Consider the following 19178-nt stretch of genomic DNA (forward strand, 5'->3'; position numbering starts at 1 on the left):
CCCAGATAGCATCAGATAGCATCAGGGATGGGGCTGCGATTGGGGTCGGCACATAGAGAGATGTGGGGAGCTGAGTGGAACACGGGGACATCGAATCGTTAAGGTTGGGAAAGAGCACGGAGATCGTCGATTCAAGCGACCCATGAGTCGTCTAATGGGCAATGGGGGCATGCAGTGCTTGTGGGGACACATAGGGACAATACAGGCTGTGGGTACACGCCGAGGGCCACGGCTGTGCTGATGCGAGGGCTGGGAAGACCCTTGTAGGCAACGAGGATCCACCAGCGCCCCGTGCGGAACACGAAGACCCGACCGACGTGGCTGCAGGGACTGACGGGGACCCGCGGGGGAGGCGGAGGGTCGGGCTGCGGCTGCCGCCGGTCTCTGGGCGGCGCTGCCCCCCGCGTCCCCTCCGCGTCCTGCCGGGATGCGGCGCGGTGCGGGCGGATCTCCGCTCTGCTCCCGTCGGCCCAGCGCCTCCCGGGCCGAGCAGCGCGGCGGGGCCGGCAGCCATCCCGCTGCGGGGAGGGGCCGGCGGGGTGGGGAGGGCGCGGGAGGCGTCGCGGCTCACTGTCCCCTCCCTCCAGGTCCCCCCAAGCGGTTCCCGGTGGCGGCGGTGGACGCCATCCTGCAGGCCGTGCTGGAGGGCTGCCTGCGGGAGCAGCGCTACGAGCCGGGGCTGTGCCGGGAGATGGCCGCGACCGTCAGCGAGGTGCGCCGAGCCGTGGGGCTGTGGTCCTGCTGGGAGGCCGGGGTCCCCCGGGCACGGCAGGGCGGCGTTTGGCTGCTGGTGTTGGTGGAGAGGGGCAGGAGGTCACCGCTTAGCGGCACGGTGCCACGCGTGGGAGCTCCGTGTGGGATGAAGGCGCTGCTGCCCCTGCACCGTGCCTGGGTTCGAAGGATGTCAGGGAAGTTCTTCACCCTGAGGCACTGAGGTCCCAGCGCTGCCCAGAGCTGCGGGTGCCCCATCCATGACCATGGGTGGGCCCTGAGCAGCTGGAGCTGGGGGACTCACCCAGCCCACACGTGAGGCTTTGCGGCCCCTTCCAGCCCAGCCGTGCTGGGATTCTGTTGTTCTGTGCTGCTGCCCTGAGCCTTCAGCCTTACAGCTGGTTTGGCCCTGGAGCTCAGCAGCACAGGGCAAGAAGAAATGCCTGTCAGTGTGAGTGCCCACAGCGAAGTGATCTCATCAAGAGCATGGTGCCCCCCTGCAGTGTCTCCTTGCAAATGCCTGCGCTTGTGTTCTTGTTGTGAAGCAAAGAGCTGTGCCACCTCTTAGCAATGGAAGTGTTGGTTCTCATGCACTCACTGCTTTGTAGTGAGCCCAGAGAGGTGGCGGTGCCCCAGCCCTGCAGACACCCAAGGACAGGGATTATGCTCTGAGCACCTGGTGGAGCTGGGGGTTTCCCTGCTCATGGCAGGGAGTGGGACCAGCTGGCCTGTAAGGGTCCCTTCCAAGTCAAACACTTCTATGATTGTCGTCAGGACTGTCACAATTGCTGAGCAGTGCCGTGCTGGCACTTCCCATCCCAGCACACCCTGACGCTGAGCACGCCCTGTGCAGAGCTCACCGGGTGAGTCTCAGCTCACCTCTCTCCTGCAGGTGATCAAAGCTCGGGTGAAGGAGCTGGTGCTGCCGAGGTACAAGATCGTTGTGGTGACACACATTGGGCAGCTGAACGGGCAGGGCATGCAGATCGGCAGCAGGTGCCTGTGGGATCCTGCCACGGATACCTTTTCATCCTATGTCTTCAAAAACTCCTCGCTGTTCGCTCTTGCAATTGTCTACGCTGTCTATTTCGAATAGCAAAGTCGCTGCTTCTAGCAGCAGGAGAGCTGGATTTCAGTCCAGGTGCTCCTGATGCTGAGAGCAGCAGTGAAGGACCAAGGCAACATTCACCTGCTTAGAAGCGTGGCTCCCCTGAGCCATCACTGCGTTCTGCAGGGCTTTCCCTGGTTAGTGATTCTATGTAGGATGCCATTTTGCACCTTTAGCTGCTTTCAGCACCAGGTGTCCGTCTCACACTTTGTCTCCTTGAATTTCCTGTGAGCTTGTGATCCTTCAAGAAACCACGGGGTGATCTTTTATAATGCAAAACAAATGCATTTGGAACCAACACACACGATGATGGGGCAGCTCAGCCCTGGCCCGTGCAACCACTGCCCTGCTCACACAGGGTCCCATCGTGTGGCCATGCAGGAGATGGCTGAACTGTCCCATCATTTTCCAGATCGAGCAGTAAATGGATCTTACATGGATCATGTTTGGAGTATCTCCATCCCACACGTCTGGCCCCTTTTATGCCCTGTCCACTGGGCAGAACATCAGGTACATGGGCAATAAATCATGGCTCCTCCTGCATGTTTTGAGGGTGGCCGGGGCTCACTGTGCTGCCTGCTGCAGCGCTCCCATGCTGAGCTGCCCTGCAGAGCACCGTGTGCTCAGTGCTGTTCTCACTGCAGTACCTGAAGATGCTGGTTGTTACCCCCATCTCAAGGTGATACCCAGCCCCAAAAGCTGCTCTTGGATTTTTTGTAGCTTGCTGTGTTACAGCTCCTTATGTGCAAAGACAGCAGTTAGATGGGAGGAGATGGTTTGTGTTTGCTTCAAAAATTTCAGTGCTAAAACACTGTAATACTTTGTAGAACCCCAACAAACCCACCTGAGCTGTCGCTGCAGCTCCTAACGCTCAGCCTTTGCCCCTCCGCGTACTCGAAAGAATAAAGGTACAACTAAAGAACACAGCTGACAGAAACGTGCTTTGCGTCATGATTGCTTTAATGCCTTCAAGCAACGGCTGCAAACCTCCCCAGCAGCGCCGCGTTAGCACAGCAGGCTGATGTCCCTCTCACTGCAGCCCACGCTGCAGCAGGACGTGGTCAGCAGTTTGGCCACCTCGCGCTTCTTGAGCACGGCCACCTTCCTGCTGCGCTGCACGTCGCGCTCCTCCTGGGCTCTGCCCTCCTGGCTCTGCTCATCAGCATCCTCCAGCCCCGCTGCTGCGAACGGGGACAGCTCTGAGGAGCCACCGCTCTCCTGGGCCGAGGACGGGGAGCTCTCGCTGCTCTCTGCTGCGTGGAATTAGAAGCTGAGAGTTAGAAGTCGCGCCTGTCGGCCTGGTGCTGGTGCACATCCTTCAGAGGATGGAACTAGAACAGCCCGTGCCTTCCTGAAACACACACATGCTAACGAATCCAGCACCTGAACTCAGGGATGTTCACTTGTGGGATGCTTCCAATGGATGTTCACTTATGGGATGCTTCCAATGACGTGCATTCAAAACACCACGACACACCTGGGCACAAACCCGGAGCTCACACAGCTGGGTGTTCTGTCTGGCTCCATCCAGCAGCAGAGCTTTCTGCTCCCTGGTAGCACGCTGCAGATGGCAATGCTTTTCCTATTGAAAGCTGCTGCTACAACAGCATTGTCCAAGCAGGCAGATGTTATTGCATGGAAAACATGGGAAGCCCCTGCTCCTGTCATTGCCTCATCTATCTGCTTTTTCCTCTAGTCATTGTAATCAGGGTACAGATCTCCAGCAGCGTGTGCAACAGCTGAGTGCAGCACAGCATGGGAAGGTTACTGCAGGGTTTGTGTCTCACATTCTATGCTCTTAGTCCTCATATTCTCCAGTTGTTCATATAGTTTGAGTGGGGAAGAGGCGTGTGCTCCTGGAGATGAAGTGGAACACATGCCAACTGCAGCAGGGCTCCTGTCTGACGCATACATCTCATAGCACAGGGGGGTCCTGCCATAACCTTGGACCTGGCTGACAGCACCTGGGTCCACACCTTTTCCATTTAGCAGAATAGCAGGTGGAGCTAAGAAAGCAAACCATGAGGGAACACAGAACCCTGTCTGAGGGTGAAGGCTGTGCTGCAGTGCTTGGGATGCACCTCCCAGCACAACACCTGTAGCTGGTTTGCTCCTCCTGAGCCCCAGCACTGAGATAAGCCCGTACCGCATTAGCTGATAGCAGGGTGATGGGCGATGCGTTAATTAGTACTTACCAAACAGGTACTGGTAATGAGCCAGATCCCTCTTCCACCGAGAGCCGCCGCAGGTGAAGACGATGGCTCTGACGAAGTCTCTCCCACAGAGCTTCACAGCATTGCCATCCCCTGCCGTTCTGTGCAGCACAGCCAGCAGGCAGAGCGCAGCCAGGGCCAGCAGCGTGCTCCTCATTCTGGGCTGTGGGGCTGGAAGGGCAGCGAAGGAGTGCGCTGTGGGGCTGAGGTGGGGAATGCTGCTGGGAGCTCCCATTTATAGGGGAGGCCCATCCGCTCCACTGGGCAGCAGCTCATTGCGGGGTGACCTCATGTTTGCCAGAACCAATTGTGTTTGTGGTGATGTTTGATGTGCCTCAGGGGTTTGTTTGGGTGTTAAAGATGTCTTAGGATCGTATAACTGTTTTACAGTAGGAATACTTGTAGTGCAACATGTTTATAGGAAACGGGCTTACATCAGTGCTGTTAATGCATACGTGCAGCAAAAATGTTTATTACATGTTCTGCAGGTAAATGGGTTTCATCTCCATTCACCTCCCTTGCAGCCCGTTGCCCAGCTGTGCCTGTTAGCACTGTGTGTGTGATGTGGGGCCTTGCTCTGTCTGTGATCCCAAACAAAAATGGGAATTGACTCCTTCCATGGGCACCCCCCATCTCCCCTACTTTGTCTTCTTCGTGCTGCTGGTAGCTGTGCATCGTGCCTCAGAGCAGGCTGATGGCCAGGCAGCCCCTTGCACAGGCAGAGAGCTGAGCAGAAGGGCATTGTGTGCTGAGCACGTGGGGCTCTGAGCACAGGGAGCAAGCTGTGGAGATGCTGTAGTTGTTCCACACCAGGCATCCACAGCTATTTGCTTTGCAGCTGTCTGTGGACAGAGGGCCTCGCTCAGAAGACACAGAGAAGGGGCCGATGGCTCTGGGCAAAGCACAGAACAGCTGAGGATCAGCATCCTGCCAGCCTTTTCCCACTGATAAATAGCTGAAAGGCAGAGTGGCGCAGCTCTGGGACTGGAGGTCAGTGGACCAGTTGTGCTATCGGAGCGGCCCATCCCTGGCTGGATGTTGTTGGCTACTGTTGCTGTAAACTGATAAAAAAATTCCGCAATAAAACGCCTCAAAGAGAAAATTGGGTGATTAGGAGGTCAGAAATTCCGTATTTAAGAACCAATTCTATGATCCTTAGCACTTCCTAGCACCACAAGTGTTTTTCCAGCCCCATAATGTTGCAGTTAATTAGTTTACACGATGTGCAGGGCGAGTTATGGGGCGCTACAGCCTTGAAAGCTCATTTTTTACCAGTAGCATCAGTAAACAGTCATAACCAGCGGTGAAAAATAGCCGGCACGATTTGATCAGCTTTGTAATAATGATTAACATGTGATTCACCTTAATGCATGTCTTTCTTTGAAACGCACAGATTCGTTTTATGCCCAGGGTAAGCTTGGATGTTGGTTGTAAAATGCACAGAATGTGGAGGGATGGGCGTGGTAATGCATCCCAAATGGTCTGTAACTTCAGTGATGTGTTTAAACGTCGGGCATTTATTGTGAGACTAATGAGAAAGTCTGGATGTTCTGAGCATATAAAATATAATCCTAGCTACGTAGTGCTTCCAGGAGCAGCCACTGGCTGCTGATGGGCCGAGCTCCTGTGATGGGGGACCTGAGGAGCTGCAGGTTATGTGCTCATCCTTCCCGTGTTGTTCAGCAGAGAGGTCTCCCAAAGCAGAGATCTGCCTTCTAGAGCTGCAGGAGTCCATTAGGCTGTGAGGTTATTCAGATTTGTCAGGCTGAAAAAGCTGGTCCCTAATTCTTCCCAGCTGGGGCAATCTGCAGGTCATGGGAGCACTCAGTGCCTGCCAAAGCTCAGCTCTCACACTCAGCTGCAGTTTATGGGAGGGCAGACAAGAAGGACCTGATGAGAAGTCCATTCATTCACTGTACAGTTTCATAAGGGGAGATATGGATGACAGACAGCCATATTGTAGGACTTTAGATGGATTTAGGGCACACTCTGGTTCCTGGTAGAGTGGCCTATGCAGGAGGTGACTTGGGGCACTTCTGGTTTGGGGTTGGTTTTGTTTGGTTGGTTGGTTTTGAGTAACCCAAGGAGAAAAGCCTTTAATGGGGCCTTTCTATGGCCTCATCTGTGCACTGATACAACACTGATCATCCAGCAAGGGGGACTTCCTGTGGAAAACACGAGGCATTTAGAAGATATTTCTAACCAGTCCACAAATTAAGAGCACTGAACGGCTCATGATAATGATAGAAAAATCTTTCCTACTGTTGGGCAGGTGAGAAGTGCTATCATTTATCTACTGGGAATAGAGCGGGACCGATTACATCACGCAAGGCATCAACCTGTAAAACAAGAGGTGAGAAACAGAAATTCAGAAGCGATTTTAAGAAGTACGGGTCCCATTTTGCAAACTGGGAGTGCAAATCCAGTAAGCCAAAGCTGAAAGGACCGAGCTCATTAGGCTCCAGATCCTCGTCTGGGCTTCCAGCTCATGCACAGATAGATCCTGCAGGGGGGATCGACCTGCTTTTCTACTACCCAGGATGGCATCACAGTTCTGTGCAGTGAACCATGCGAGAAAGGCCCAGTGGGGCTTTGGTGTAAATTAGCACTGATTTATGCTTGCCATTGATTGGTGGGAGTAAAAGCAGACATGGGGTCCACATCTGACTTCAGTCAGCTTCAGTGCTGTTGCTGATAGTGTTTTGTGGCAGTAGGACAGGAAAAGAACCTGGTTGAAATGCAGTGAAATGGAGAGAAATACCTTTTACTTTTTCCTCTCCTGTCCCAGATGGCAACTCAACAGGATTAGTAGTGGCTTCTGAAGCAGTGAGGGTAATACAGGGCCACAGTGCTGGTGGGTTTGCTGACACGGCTGAGCTGAGGCTATCGTGCTGGTGGCCAGGAGGGGGCACGTTGCTCCCACCTCGCCATCAGGTTCCCTGCCCTTGAGTATATTGGGGCTGTGCCTCCCACTCTGTCCCTGTGCCTTCCCAGCTGCAGATGTGGGGAGCCTCTGAGAGTGCAGTCAGCTGAAAACTGAAGTTTGGAGTTAACTTACCTATTCCTTCTGGTTCATGAGGTTTCTATCAGTATGGCATACAGAAGAGCACAAATGGTGTCAGTTTTTAACCTGGTCACCTACTTGTACCTGATGATGCCTCCTAGCTGGATTTTCAATTAAGTTCTGTAACAGCAGCCCCAGTACCAGACGTTCAGGCTCTGAGGACCGCTGCCTCTTCCTGGGGAGTCATACCTCAGTGCAGCTGGAAGCAGCCAGGTTCTGCAGCTCAAACACACCGACTTCTCCTCTGCTGTCTCCCATCAGAAGGCAGTCGGTGTTCTTAGCAAAGAGTACAGATGTGAATTTTGCTTCTGGGTTGGCAAAGCGAGTGATCGCAGGGTGCAAGCTGCAAGCCAGTGCATGTGTGAGCGATGATACAGGTAAAGCTGCATTTGCCTGGAGCATACTATTGCTTATGGCCTGGGTGTAATACAGGCTTGAAAACATCACATATTTTGCATTTTGTTCTCTAGATTAGCTCCAAAAGCAATAAATGAGGCAGTTTTATTGTTTTTCTATCAGAACAAATATCCCAGCTGGAACTAACCAGATATTCTCGTTGCCTAAGATCTGTTCTATTGCCTGCTATTGGGGTGTGCTTTAATATTTGTATAATATGACTAAATTGCTTTGTGCTGCCACGAGGCCCAGCGGGTTTCCTGCTCCACTGCTTTCTTTATGCAGTCATTATTAATTAACAGTCCAAACTGGCAGTAGTACCAGGCTGTGGGTTAACAAAGAGCATTGGAAAATGTAATACTTGTATCGGTAGTTAAGTAAGCAAATGACATGGAGCTGTATGATCTGATGACAATACTGACTGAGCAAAAATGTTTAGCCCCTGTGCTCTTAAGTCCATTATTTCAGAACATTCTTTGAGAAAATTAAGTACTTACATGCTGATGCTAAGGTCCCAGATTTCTACTTTGCTTTCACTAGCTGCTGCAAATATGAAGGTTGATTTTGGAGACCACATGATGTCATGAACAACAGTAGTGGTGGAAGTGAAAGTTAAAATGGGAGTCTGTGAGTTCTGGTGCCATAAAATAACGCTCCAGTCTGCAGAGCAACTCAGGAACATGTCAGTGATGAATGGGTTCCAGGCGACTTTGTACACAGGGCCCTTGGTGTTTGGGAAGAAACAAAACGGAGCTTGGTGTTAGTCTAGAGCAACACCTCAAGAGATGGGTTTTAGCAGTGCTCTCTTCTCACCGACCTTTCACAGAAATCCCTCACTGTCCTCCAACCTTAGCAGTAAAACCAGCATTGTTTTGCAGATACCCATAGGAAATTAGAATGCAGCCAATATGGTAAGGCAGATGTATGAGAAATTGGTAATCACAGCCTGAACCTCTGATTAATCAGCTGAGGCAAGTGTGGGGTCAGCTGTGGGAGCACAGTTGAGAGTAATTTAGCTGTGCTCCCGGAAGGGGTAGAGCTTGACTCCACCTCTAGACCTCATTTAAGGGCTGACCACCACTGAGGCAGCATCTCTTGGAGACTGTTCCCTGGTGGAGATTGCCTCAGCATTTCCTAGTAATGGCATCCATATTGGTGAGTTTTCCCTTATAAAATAACCTTTTGAATATCTGTTATCATCTTTGTATCATTCCACCTTACAGCAGGAGAGGAAGAAAGCATTCAGCTGACTGACCCTTCCTGAGCTGACGCTGAAAGGACAACTTCTTGGATGGAGCACAGGCTTGTAGAAAAGAGAGGTGCTGTGCTATTGAAGTTCTGCCACCTCCCTCCCATCCCACCTCCCCCCCAGAGATAAAGCTATTTAACTCTGATTTCCAGGACAATCAGATTACTGATTGTTCTCTTTAAATAATGCTGGAACTAAAGCTTTAGAACAGTTTATACTAGAAGCTTTGATACGTTAGTTTAAAAAAATAATAAAATGCTTCTAATGTAGAAAGTAATCCTGTAAGTAGATGATGCTTTTTGCTATGGGAACTCATTCCTAATTTAAGAAAAGAAGTTGAGGTTTCTTTTGTTACAAGTGTTTTGTTTAGGAAATAAAAGAAACCATTAAATTGTTGAAGTTAATTGAATGCTGTTTCTGCTGTCATTAGTTTTTCTGTGCATCTCTCACCTTGTGTCCTCTGTATGTCTTTAGAAACTGCTTATTGAATGAACGTGAACATTTGTGAATGAGACCCTCTTCTGTTCCAGCAAGATAAAGATAAGTGTCCTGAAATAAAGGTAAAACATCCTAAGCTGGGTTAACCTACCTCTCGCTTCTATGAAAGTATGTAAAGGACTATGTGGGTGTTGGTGGTACTCGGCAGAGCTCAGGTGGAGCTGCCAGGATGCTGTGCTTTGGGCTGCCTGTGTGTGTTGCAAAGATGGATCTGCAGTGGGTCCAGCGGTGCCAGAATCAATATTCACATACAGGGATGAGATTCTTTATTTCCATATCAACCCCTTTGGAATAAACTGTTACTAGTTAAGAAGCAATTTGTTTCAAAGCTGTATTGCCTTTAAATTGCAGTGCCAAATCCTGGACTAGTGCATGTCAAGGCAACTCCAAAGGAGGCTCTGACCTCTGCTGCACGGTTATTCTGAATAGCCCTTCAGCCAGGATGGACTTTGTGAGCTTACCTTCGGATGGAAGTCAAAGCACATCCCAGCTGCCCATTGGGATATAGGAGTTTCACTTTCCCTTTCTTTCTCACTTGGTAAGTTTTTCTTCTTTTTTCTTGTTCGTTTTATTTTCATCAGATCTGTGCAATTAGCAAGAGGTTTTGTCAGACAGATATGAGTTATTCATAGCACCATCAGATGCTTACAGCTCTTAAATGTTTTGTATATGATAACTATGTATAAATATCAGCATGTGAAATAAAAGAAGTAATAGTCACTTCAGGTATTAGCTCTGTGCAGGGGAAACACTTACCAATGCCACCTAGTCCCTCCTGTATAAGCCACTGGGTTATTCGGCCATCTGCTGAGATAGAGATTAATCTCTCCCTCTTGATACCTTTGCCTACGTCACACTGCACCCACTTCAGTTGCCATACAGGACCTGTATGTTTAGCAGGACATTCCCTGGGATAAAAAAATGCAAAGATAAACCACATATCAACAAAGTCAAGACAACACTTCTAAAGAAGAACTGATTCCCTGTTTTGTATTGCATGATAAGTATTATGACAAACGCTATTCAGCTTTTCATAAAAACATAGAAGTGTACATATCTCCTAATGTTCTGTTTACACTGGGACATATTTATTTTACCAAACATGTTTTGTATTCAGTTCTGAGTGTTTATAAAGGAATTTCTAGCCAGAACTAGAAAATAATGACAAAAGTTGGAAATGAAAAATGATGCAACATCTGTGAGTATTCACAAGCCTTTACTGAGTGCTATTATCACAGAATCATAAGAATGGCCTGGGTTGCAAAGGCCCACAGTGCTCATCCAGCTCCAACCCCCTGCTGTGTGCAGGGTCACCAACCAGCAGCCCAGGCTGCCCAGAGCCACGTCCAGCCTGGCCTTGAATGCCTGCAGGGATGGGGCACCCACAGCCTCCTTGGGCAACCTGTGTTTGTCACACACCAAAAAACAAATAATGAATATTCAAAGCTGAGAAGGTAAGACATGACCGAGGTAGGAGGTGGCAGCATATTGTAACCTTACCCACTGTGGAAAACTGTAGTGGAGTCAGAACTCTGTACGTTGTAGACCACGATGATACCACTGTACATCCCAACTGCTAAAAGGTTCGGGATTGCCATAGAAAAATCCAGTGTAGTAACATCATGCTCACATTGGAAAGTACGCTCTGGCCACTGACCGGTAGAGAAACACAAGAATATTTTTAGTTAGTTTCTTAATTTACGTTAAGCTTCTCAATATGGGATACTGAACTGGTAAGGTAGTTCTGAAAACCCAAGTGCTGGTGGCCAGGGTGGGTGCCTCTACACAGAAACTGGCTGTGTTCTAAGTGATTCAGTTTATTATTTCTTGCTGCAACTGATAAAGTTTGGGGGTGGAAATGAGGACTATGCAGCAATATGGTACTGTAAAGTAAGTCAGATGAGCCTTATCCAAACCAACTAACTAGAAATCAAGTTCTCTAAGATTCAGTGATAGGAATATACTGGTGTTTTAGAAAGTTCCTCCAATTGTTTTCTGTCTTGCAATTGGAAGGCAAGTGCCTTCCTAATTACAGTAATTTAGTTGAAGGTACAATTTAATTGCTTTGGGTAAAATGTAAAACACAATTTTCACATTGTTCTTCTGTGTTGCCAAAAACTGATTCTGCTCCATTGTAACTTTAAACCCTTTAAGTCAAGGAGCTCCTGAAAAGGGAGACAGTGAAGTGCTGGTTTGCAAGGAGCTGTGCTGCAGTGTGAGCACCAGCTCTTACTCCTTCACTGTAAGCATTTCAGGACAGCAATACGTGTTTCATTCATTTTTTTTTTTCTCTGCTCTGATGTAGAATTTCATTATACAACAGAAAATGGATTGGAAAGGATAATCCTTAAATTTAAAACACAGATGCATTGCAATCAGAAATTACAAGCACTGAACAAATGGTGTATAGGTTTAGAAAAACAAAGAAGTAATTTGATTTACCCCATCCTGCAGGCACACAGCTGAGTACTGCAGTCAAAATTGGTTTTCCAGAATGGTGTGGTTTGGGCTCCCAAATTTAGCTTTATTTGCCAGTTCTTTGCTTTTGGTCTTTGTTTTTGGAGGCTTATTTTTATTTCATTTTCTTAAGGGGGAAATGAATGAAGCAGAAGCAGTACAGCAGATAAAAGCAGAGAAGAAGACAAAATCAATGCTTCTGTTACCATTGGGTTCTTCAGCGACCAGCAGCATGCCAAGCCTTCCTTCTGTTCTTTAAAATCAAACGCTCCATAACCAACAGCTAAAAGATCCTAAAACCACAGATTAACAGGCAGATCACAGTTTAACTTCACGTTCAGTTTTATATTTCTAAAAGGAAGCTTTCTGCTAACAGTGGTCCGAGTGCAAAGCTTGAAAACATGTTTGTGTTCTATGCAAGCAGAACCTAACACAGGAACAGAATTTCTAGAGAACTGGAAACTGGTTGAATGAAAAGTGTTGATAGTCACTATCAGTTGTTTGCTGCCCTTTCACCTCCTAAGGCCATTTAAAAAATGTCCCTTGCTAAAGATGAGTGTACAGCATTCTATGACCTTAAATGTGCAGTCTTTAATAGGACATGTCACAGCAGTTGCATTCCTCTTTCCTGTTTTTAGTTGTAGAACCAGCTTCAGTGGTTGCCTCGAACTCTTAACTTTCAGCTGTTGATGATACATTTAATTCTGATATCTGATACATTTAATTCCCTACTTCCCATAAAGAAGAGTAAAGAAACAGCAGTAAGACTTTAGTCTTCAGCTTCATTCAAGTTTTTTTGTTTTTTGTTGTTTTTTTTTTCCTATGTGGAACAACCAGTTGTTGAAGCTAACACTTAAAATGCAGGTATTTGTTTGCTCTAAAATTTTAACACTGCAGTACATAAGTGTCCAACTCTACACAGACCTTTAGATGTTTTATTAACCTTATGACATGGTCATTATATTATCTTTCTTCCCATGGAGCAATCATAGTGGATTTGTTTCTCATCAGTCCCTGCTTTTTACCTTTCTTCTGCACATTATTTTTGTTGAGGCCGTAAGAGAGCTCTGTTGGGAAAGTTTCAATTTCAACTTCCCATTCAGACAAGGTTTATTCTCTCAATGCTGTTGGTCAGGCGACCACCTGCGATGCATGTAGGACTGATTAAAGCTGTTGGGATACAATTGTAGCAGAAGCCTAATGCAGCTGTCCAGCCTGAGGAATAAGGCAGCAAGGATGAAATACAACCAACCTGACTGGGAATGTGTGCAAAAGTGTATCTAAAAAAAAATCAGGAATTTATTTACACTGAAAATTATGTCGACATTTTACAAACAGCTTAGAAGAAGTTATTTGTTAGCTCACCAGGTTTACTTTGCTCCAAGCCATGCTGCTCACATTGTGCTGGTGAGTTAAATCACATCTATAGCACCACAGTTGTTCCAAACTGGGAGATACCATATCTTCTGAGGTTTCATTTAGCTCTGATAGAATTGAGGGGTCAGTAAGTGTTTCCTTCTGCTCTTCCTTATCCATCTTCTCCTTGTCATGCTCTTCCTGCTCAGCTTCATTTATAGCATCTAATGTGCTGTCAGCCCCTGATGTGACAGCAGGATCTAAAATGCATAAATAGAGTAGAATCTGAATAGTAACATTTTGTTAACTTCAGTTGGTCACAACAGAAGAAAAATCTGCACTTTCAGCAAATATATTTCAGAAGAAAAGAAAAAGGAAGAACTGAGGAATTAAGACACCTTTACTACTAAAATAGTAGCTAAGGTAGGGGCAGAGAAAAAGGCAGTTATGTTCAAGGCACTTCAAGTTCTTTCACAACTCTCTATACTATGGAATGATATGAAACAGTAATGGTAGTCTGATTTCTTCAGATAGACTATATATATATATTCTATGTAAGTATATTGGAACTCCTGTTAAAGGTACAGTACTACTTAGCTCTTGGGCCCAGGTAATGCCTGTTACAGACTTCAGTGGCCATATGTTGTTAGACACCTAACAGGCTGAATGAATCTCTATCTTAGCTGGCAGGAAATAATCCTGACTGATATTTTGAGAAGGTCTCGGTTTGCTGCAATAAGGAAAATGAGCCAGCTCAGAATTCATGAATTCAGTTCTTCCTCCAAGTATTGTAAAAACGTCTGTTACGGAGAGTATAAAGCTGCCCCGTTCAGGCTAATGTCTCATAAACTTTTGTCTGTTTCTTAAATGGTTGGTCATCTGTGAAGACTTTCAATGAGAGAGATATTTCTTTGATTCTCAATAGCATACAAAGCCCTGTGATGAAAATGGGGTTGCTGGTAAGAAACTAACCTATAAGGACAGGAATCTGTCGATAAACTGCAAGTTGGGGTTGAAAAATATTCTCCATCAGAATCCTCTCCATGAAAAATAAATTCTGCTGAAAGTTTTCTGATCTTAATGTAGCCTCCGTGTGGCATTTCTCCTCCTGGTGGGCTCTGGCAAGACCAGCACTTTCCAAAGTGGTCGTAGAAGTTATGCTGCCTGACAACAGGTAAGATCAGAAAATATGGTTTTAACATGATACTATTATGCACATAAAAGTGGAAGGGATGAGGTGTCTCTTCCTCCCCCTAAAAAAAAGCAGAGAAAAATCTATCAACATCAAAACAATACTTCCACTATTTCCACCTTTGTCTTGCTTTATTTATTTATCTTTGTTGTTCAAATATTCAACATAATGAGATATGTCTCGATGCTTTACATGATTTATGTCTTTCTTCTACTATCTAAAGTAATTGGTATCATCAAATTTTGTCACTTTGTGACCTTGCTGAAGATCAGTAATGAAAACATATGTTATGCACCGTTCAGAAGGATGAAAAAGCTGAAGAAATATAAACCTCCCAGAAAAATGTTACCTCCCTCAGCAGCTGCAGGCGTAGCCTGCTCTTCAGTCATACTAGAAGTGCTCCGCTTCTCATCTGGGGCTCCGCTGCCTTCTGCTTCTGAGGTAGGTTCTACTTGTGATGCGTTACAAGAATTGTAGAAGTCCCAAGAAGTGACCACTATCCCTAGAAATGAGTTATGCCATATTATGTAAGCCTCTTGTGTCTGTATGTTGTTATCAAGAGCAGCAGCTGAGCAAAGATATACTTTTTATGCCATACACCCAACTGTTTAGCAGAGGGGCTTCAAAACTGAGACTCACACAGCAACCTTGTCTGTGTGTGACTGGCTCTTCAAACATGGGTTGGAATGAGCTCTGCTGGTGCTGAAGGCACACAAAAGGGGAAGATACGTTTTCAGACCAGAAAATATTTATTTTACTTCCCCTTTTGATATATTGTCTTCTTTTCCAGTCATTTTCTACTAAAGAACACAGAGATGTTTAGAATAGCATTTCCCATAGTTTTCTTTGGCCTCCCATGTAAATGTATCCATAGTGAGGCAAATCTCAGTACCCGTATCCAAAACTTTGATAATCCTATACAATAGTCTCAGAGCCTTGAGCTTGTAAAGCTATTTTGTAAAGTTGCATTTTACTACGAGGCTTCCACAACTTTCTGCTTTCCTCAGGATTTTAAGTGTTAGAACAAAGGTTCTCTTCTTTGCATTATGGCAAGTCGAAATAGAAAATAGCACCACTGAAAACTTAGGAGAGAAAAAAGAGAAACCACATCCTTTTATATTTCAAGAGCATAGTATAAACAAAGTGTCATAAAACCCAACTGGTAAGGAAACTGTGTTGTAAATGGGAGACTGCTTTTGTTTAATACCCTTTCTATAAGGTCAGAGTTTACCTTTATCTTCCATGATGATTTTGTCACACTGTATTTTCTTGTTCTTTGCAGCTCCATTAACAGTTTGCATCATTCTCTCTACAAAGCGATCGTTACCAGGTCTGTTTTTGCAAACCTCAGCATAAATCTTATTACGCTCCCTTGAAAAGAAAATAAGTGGATATTGACTTTCTGAAGAACATTTGCATTCAGCTTCTCAAATTATGTAACCGCAAGTTGATGAGAAAACTTTGCTCCATGTCATATGTTTACTTCTTGGGGTTTTTTGTGTGTGTGTGTGTGTGTTTAGAGATTTTGTTTCATTCCATATATCATCTTTCAGCAGCTGCTTCTCACCTTGTGATGCTGTTCTAGAGCAGCAAAGCAGAGAGGGGCTTTAGTAAAAATCCCCACTCCAACTACTTTTGGTCTTCGGTGGAATCTGGTTCAGAATTATGAGACTCTCATCACTTGGAAATGAAGGGCAGTGCATACAAAAGACAAAAAGGAATTAGTAGGTTTCCATTTCATCCAGCACTCAGGACTGTAGGAATGGTCAGTGGGAACTGTGGGATTTTTCTGTTTTCTGAGTCTTAATATCCTGACAGCAGATATTGGATTATACCAGGCCTTAATCCACCAGCAGTTTGCTGCACTTGGGAGGAGTCACTCTCTGTCCCCATGCAGCCTAGTATAAATTCAGACAAAAATGAGTGGCAAACTGGAGCATTCAAAACACCAAATGCATCTGTGAGCTGCCTGTTTGGGTCTCTGTGGTCAGGAGAAATTAGGTTTGGTGAGTATAATATATGCATGTATGCAATTGCAAGTATACATACTCAACTCTTGCAGCATCTTCTGATTCTACAGACATCAGAAGAGGTGACAAGTCCAACATCCAGAGAGTTTCTGTCTCTGTGAGATAAATATCCACTCTCTTGTCTAAGTCTTCTTCTGTCAGTTGTTCTTTTATCTCCTCTTGCCTCACCTGTACATCTGACATGTTACAGGAGGTTAACAAGCAAGTCTTTTTCTTCTCTCACTTCAGAAGAAGGCAAATTAATTCTGCAGGTATCATAATAAGCAGGAGCCAAAACCTGTGAGGCCCTGGGTGTCTCACAAGTCTCAGTGCTCCAAAGAACAGTTTAGATCTATAATTATACAGTGTATATTCCTTACCAGGTAAGCTAACAGCAGTATCTTGCTGGGAGCCAGGTTCTGCTATTCCATCTAGCGTGGACTCTGCTACTGACATGGTTGATTCAGAAATTGTGCTGCTTCCACATGTCCTTCAATAACAAAGAAATTAGCTGAAATGGTATGTGTGAATCCAGACACAGAGTGCTACAAAAACAGCAGTGTTGTTTTCAGGATAAACCACAGAGGACTTTGTGAGAGCATGTACAGGAATGCTTGCCTTGTAAAAGAAGTCATAGAAGGCTTTGCAAAGAAATAATGAAAAGGAATGAAAAATACTTAAAAAGGAAGAATTCATCCAACAGCATATCCTGAGGCACTAAATAGGCGATGGAAAAGAGGCTGTTGAGCTCTCAGATTCATTCTTAGCATATAATAATGTGACACGTTGGTTACCTGCTGGGTGATAACACATACATAGGGAGAGCACAGTTCTCCACTGGAATTAAGATCCTCTGGGGCTTTACATGTGCTGAACCATCTTTGAAATGCACAGAAAGCTCAAAAACATAATATAGTGAAGAGCTGCAAATGCTCCTTCTCAGCTTTATGTTCTTGCTCAGGGAACTGGAACACAATCTTCTTTATTTTTGAGATAGTGCTTTGTCACATACTTGTGTATAGGTTCTAATCTAACTGTGTTTGCAGGCCTAATCCTTACAAAACCTGTAGGGTGAAGGTCTGTGTTTCTGTACTGTGACCATCTCTAAAAATGGTCCATTCTGCAGTGTTACATAGAAAACCATGCATTAGGAAGAAGAATTTGAATGCACTGAGAAATATTACAGCAGCATGCGGTGCGGTGCGCTTTCAACTGCATGTATGAGCATTTCAGCAAATACTTCTTGCACAGAATCAGTCTCAGCCACAAGTAATGATAAATTCCACCTGCTCTGTTTGTTACTACGCCTCAGATTTCAAAGCATGACTATGACAGGTAAACGTGTGTGTTTTAGCAACACAGTATTAACACTGTATCATTATCCCATCTCTTGTTCCCTCTGCAGAGCAGATTTGTGACTGCTACAGGACAGATGTCTGTGAGATACAAATGAGGAGACAGCAACTAATGAACTAACATTGAATGTGGGGCTACAAAGCCATCATCCTCTCCTGATGACTGATGTACAGAGACAGGGAGAGAAACTGACCCTGTGGCCCCCGAGTGATCGGTCGATGCCAGGAGCTTGCTTTGTTTGGATGCAGCAGTTTTTGGATCTGGATGGAAGAGTGGACGGGGTGTCACATCGTTTCCTTCGTCATCAAAAACCTGAATAAGTATTTAAATAACAATAGCAATGTCACTGTCTTCTCAAAGCAAATGGCAGTCATGACACGTGCAACATTTCATCTTATCTTGAACAGAAAGACCCCAGTCCAGGCAGGACACAGATGTATTCACCCTCCTTGACAGAACAGGCAACCCTGTTGTGCAAATGGTGCCTAATATACACCACCAACATGAGCAAAGAGGAACTGATTCCCTCTTTTCCTTTAGGACTCAGCCTTGAAAGGACTGTCATCTGTGCTTGGGTCTCCCTCTTGGGACCTCAAGGATCGTGTAGTTCCAACCCCCTGCCTGGCAGGGCCACCAAACATACACATTTACTAGATCAGGTTGCCCATGGCCCCGTCCAACCTGGCCTTGAACACCTCCAAGGACGGGGCATCCACAACTTCCCTGGGCAGCCTGTTCCAGGGCCTGACCGCTCTCCTAGTGAAGAACTTCCCCCTAACATCCAACCTAAATCTTCCCTCTTTTAACTTAAAACCATTTCCCCTTGTCCTGCTATTGTCAGCCTTTAAAGGCACTGTCCAACCCAGCTGGTTCTGTGGTTGTTATTTCAGAGCGGACTCAACTCTTGGATCTTTTCCTTCCCCCACAGCTCTTCAGCCCCAGCCCTGCCTTTATTTCCCCCTTCTGTCCCCACAGTGTTTATACTCCACATGACCCCATTGAAGGCGTTGTGGTTCCATTGCTCACAGTCTCACCCTCACATCTCGCTCCCTGTTCTGTGCTGCCCGCTGTCCCGCTGTGTGGCCGCTCAGTGCTGCTCTGCTGCCTGCGACGCTCACCTTGCGGCTGCGAACGGCCCTCAACGGGTATCTCAACCTGAAACCAGAAGGTTTTAAATCACAGAATACAATCAATAGAATATGATGAACCACATCAGCTGTTCTTTAGTTTTCACTCAGACCGCTCAGGCTGATCTAGTAGCAGGGTATGCAGCAGTGAAGGAGGAACGTAACCCCCTCAGACAGGTCGCTTGGCTTCTGAGGGGCCGTGTCAGCAGTAGGGAGGTGGGCAGGGCTGTGGTGGAGCAGCATGTCTGGAGCTGGCACCCGCTTGTTCCTCTCACTCACTCACACGGACAAGCGCCGCTTTCCTCTCGGGCCCAACATGGCGGCGCCGCTCGGCGGGGCACCGCGTCGCGCGGTAACAACGGCAACGCGCCCAAAGACGCGGCGAGACGATTGGCTGCCAAGGCCGGCGCCGCCGATAGGTCCCGCCCGTCCCGCTCTCCTG

The 19178-nt window shown here is 46.6% G+C and overlaps 3 protein-coding genes and 1 long non-coding RNA gene across 11 annotated transcripts; 2 read left to right on the top strand and 2 right to left on the bottom strand.

The window, feature by feature from the left end:
• The first annotated feature begins 383 nt into the window (after positions 1–383).
• On the top strand, positions 384–2745 carry TCTEX1D1 (Tctex1 domain containing 1). Its single transcript, XM_015870788.2, has 2 exons — positions 384–712; positions 1604–2745. Exons 1-2 carry the CDS (start codon positions 428–430, stop codon positions 1805–1807), a joined length of 489 nt encoding a protein of 162 aa, XP_015726274.1. The 5' UTR covers positions 384–427; the 3' UTR covers positions 1808–2745.
• A 53-nt stretch (positions 2746–2798) lies between these two features.
• On the bottom strand, positions 2799–5402 carry INSL5 (insulin like 5). Of its 2 annotated transcripts, none has more exons than XM_015870787.2 (2): positions 4015–5402; positions 2799–3069 (listed from the first exon to the last, which is right to left on the bottom strand). In XM_015870787.2, the coding sequence occupies exons 1-2, from the start codon at positions 4265–4267 to the stop codon at positions 2825–2827; spliced, it is 498 nt and encodes a 165-aa protein (XP_015726273.1). In that variant the 5' UTR covers positions 4268–5402; the 3' UTR covers positions 2799–2824. The 2 variants fall into 2 exon arrangements, with proteins under 2 accessions (XP_015726273.1, XP_015726272.1); XM_015870786.2 differs by having other exon boundaries at positions 2799–3072.
• A 284-nt stretch (positions 5403–5686) lies between these two features.
• Positions 5687–19167, bottom strand: WDR78 (WD repeat domain 78). 5 transcript variants are annotated; one of them, XM_015870777.2, is made up of 18 exons: positions 19020–19165; positions 18644–18764; positions 17803–17921; positions 16634–16743; positions 16294–16450; positions 15476–15615; positions 14594–14746; positions 14025–14216; positions 13062–13312; positions 11903–11989; positions 10740–10891; positions 9996–10147; positions 9701–9822; positions 9192–9311; positions 7990–8216; positions 7286–7439; positions 6295–6371; positions 5687–6197 (listed from the first exon to the last, which is right to left on the bottom strand). In XM_015870777.2, exons 1-17 carry the CDS (start codon positions 19052–19054, stop codon positions 6318–6320), a joined length of 2346 nt encoding a protein of 781 aa, XP_015726263.1. In that variant the 5' UTR covers positions 19055–19165; the 3' UTR covers positions 5687–6197; positions 6295–6317. The 5 variants fall into 5 exon arrangements, 4 of the variants coding, with proteins under 4 accessions (XP_015726263.1, XP_015726264.1, XP_015726266.1 ...); XR_001557011.2 differs by lacking the exon at positions 7286–7439 and having other exon boundaries at positions 19020–19167; XM_015870778.2 differs by having other exon boundaries at positions 5687–6371; positions 9192–9290; positions 19020–19160.
• LOC107317756 lies at positions 8592–14628 on the top strand. 3 transcript variants are annotated; one of them, XR_004308108.1, is made up of 6 exons: positions 8592–8629; positions 8716–8811; positions 9216–9301; positions 9591–9777; positions 14139–14226; positions 14512–14628. It is a non-coding gene; the product is annotated as an uncharacterized LOC107317756 (long non-coding RNA). The 3 variants fall into 3 exon arrangements; XR_004308110.1 differs by having other exon boundaries at positions 8606–8647; XR_004308109.1 differs by lacking the exons at positions 8592–8629; positions 8716–8811 and having other exon boundaries at positions 9214–9301; positions 14517–14615.
• Positions 19168–19178: the final 11 nt, after the last annotated feature.

Source organism: Coturnix japonica, chromosome 8, assembly GCF_001577835.2.
Source record: "Coturnix japonica isolate 7356 chromosome 8, Coturnix japonica 2.1, whole genome shotgun sequence".
NCBI lineage: Eukaryota > Metazoa > Chordata > Aves > Galliformes > Phasianidae > Coturnix > Coturnix japonica.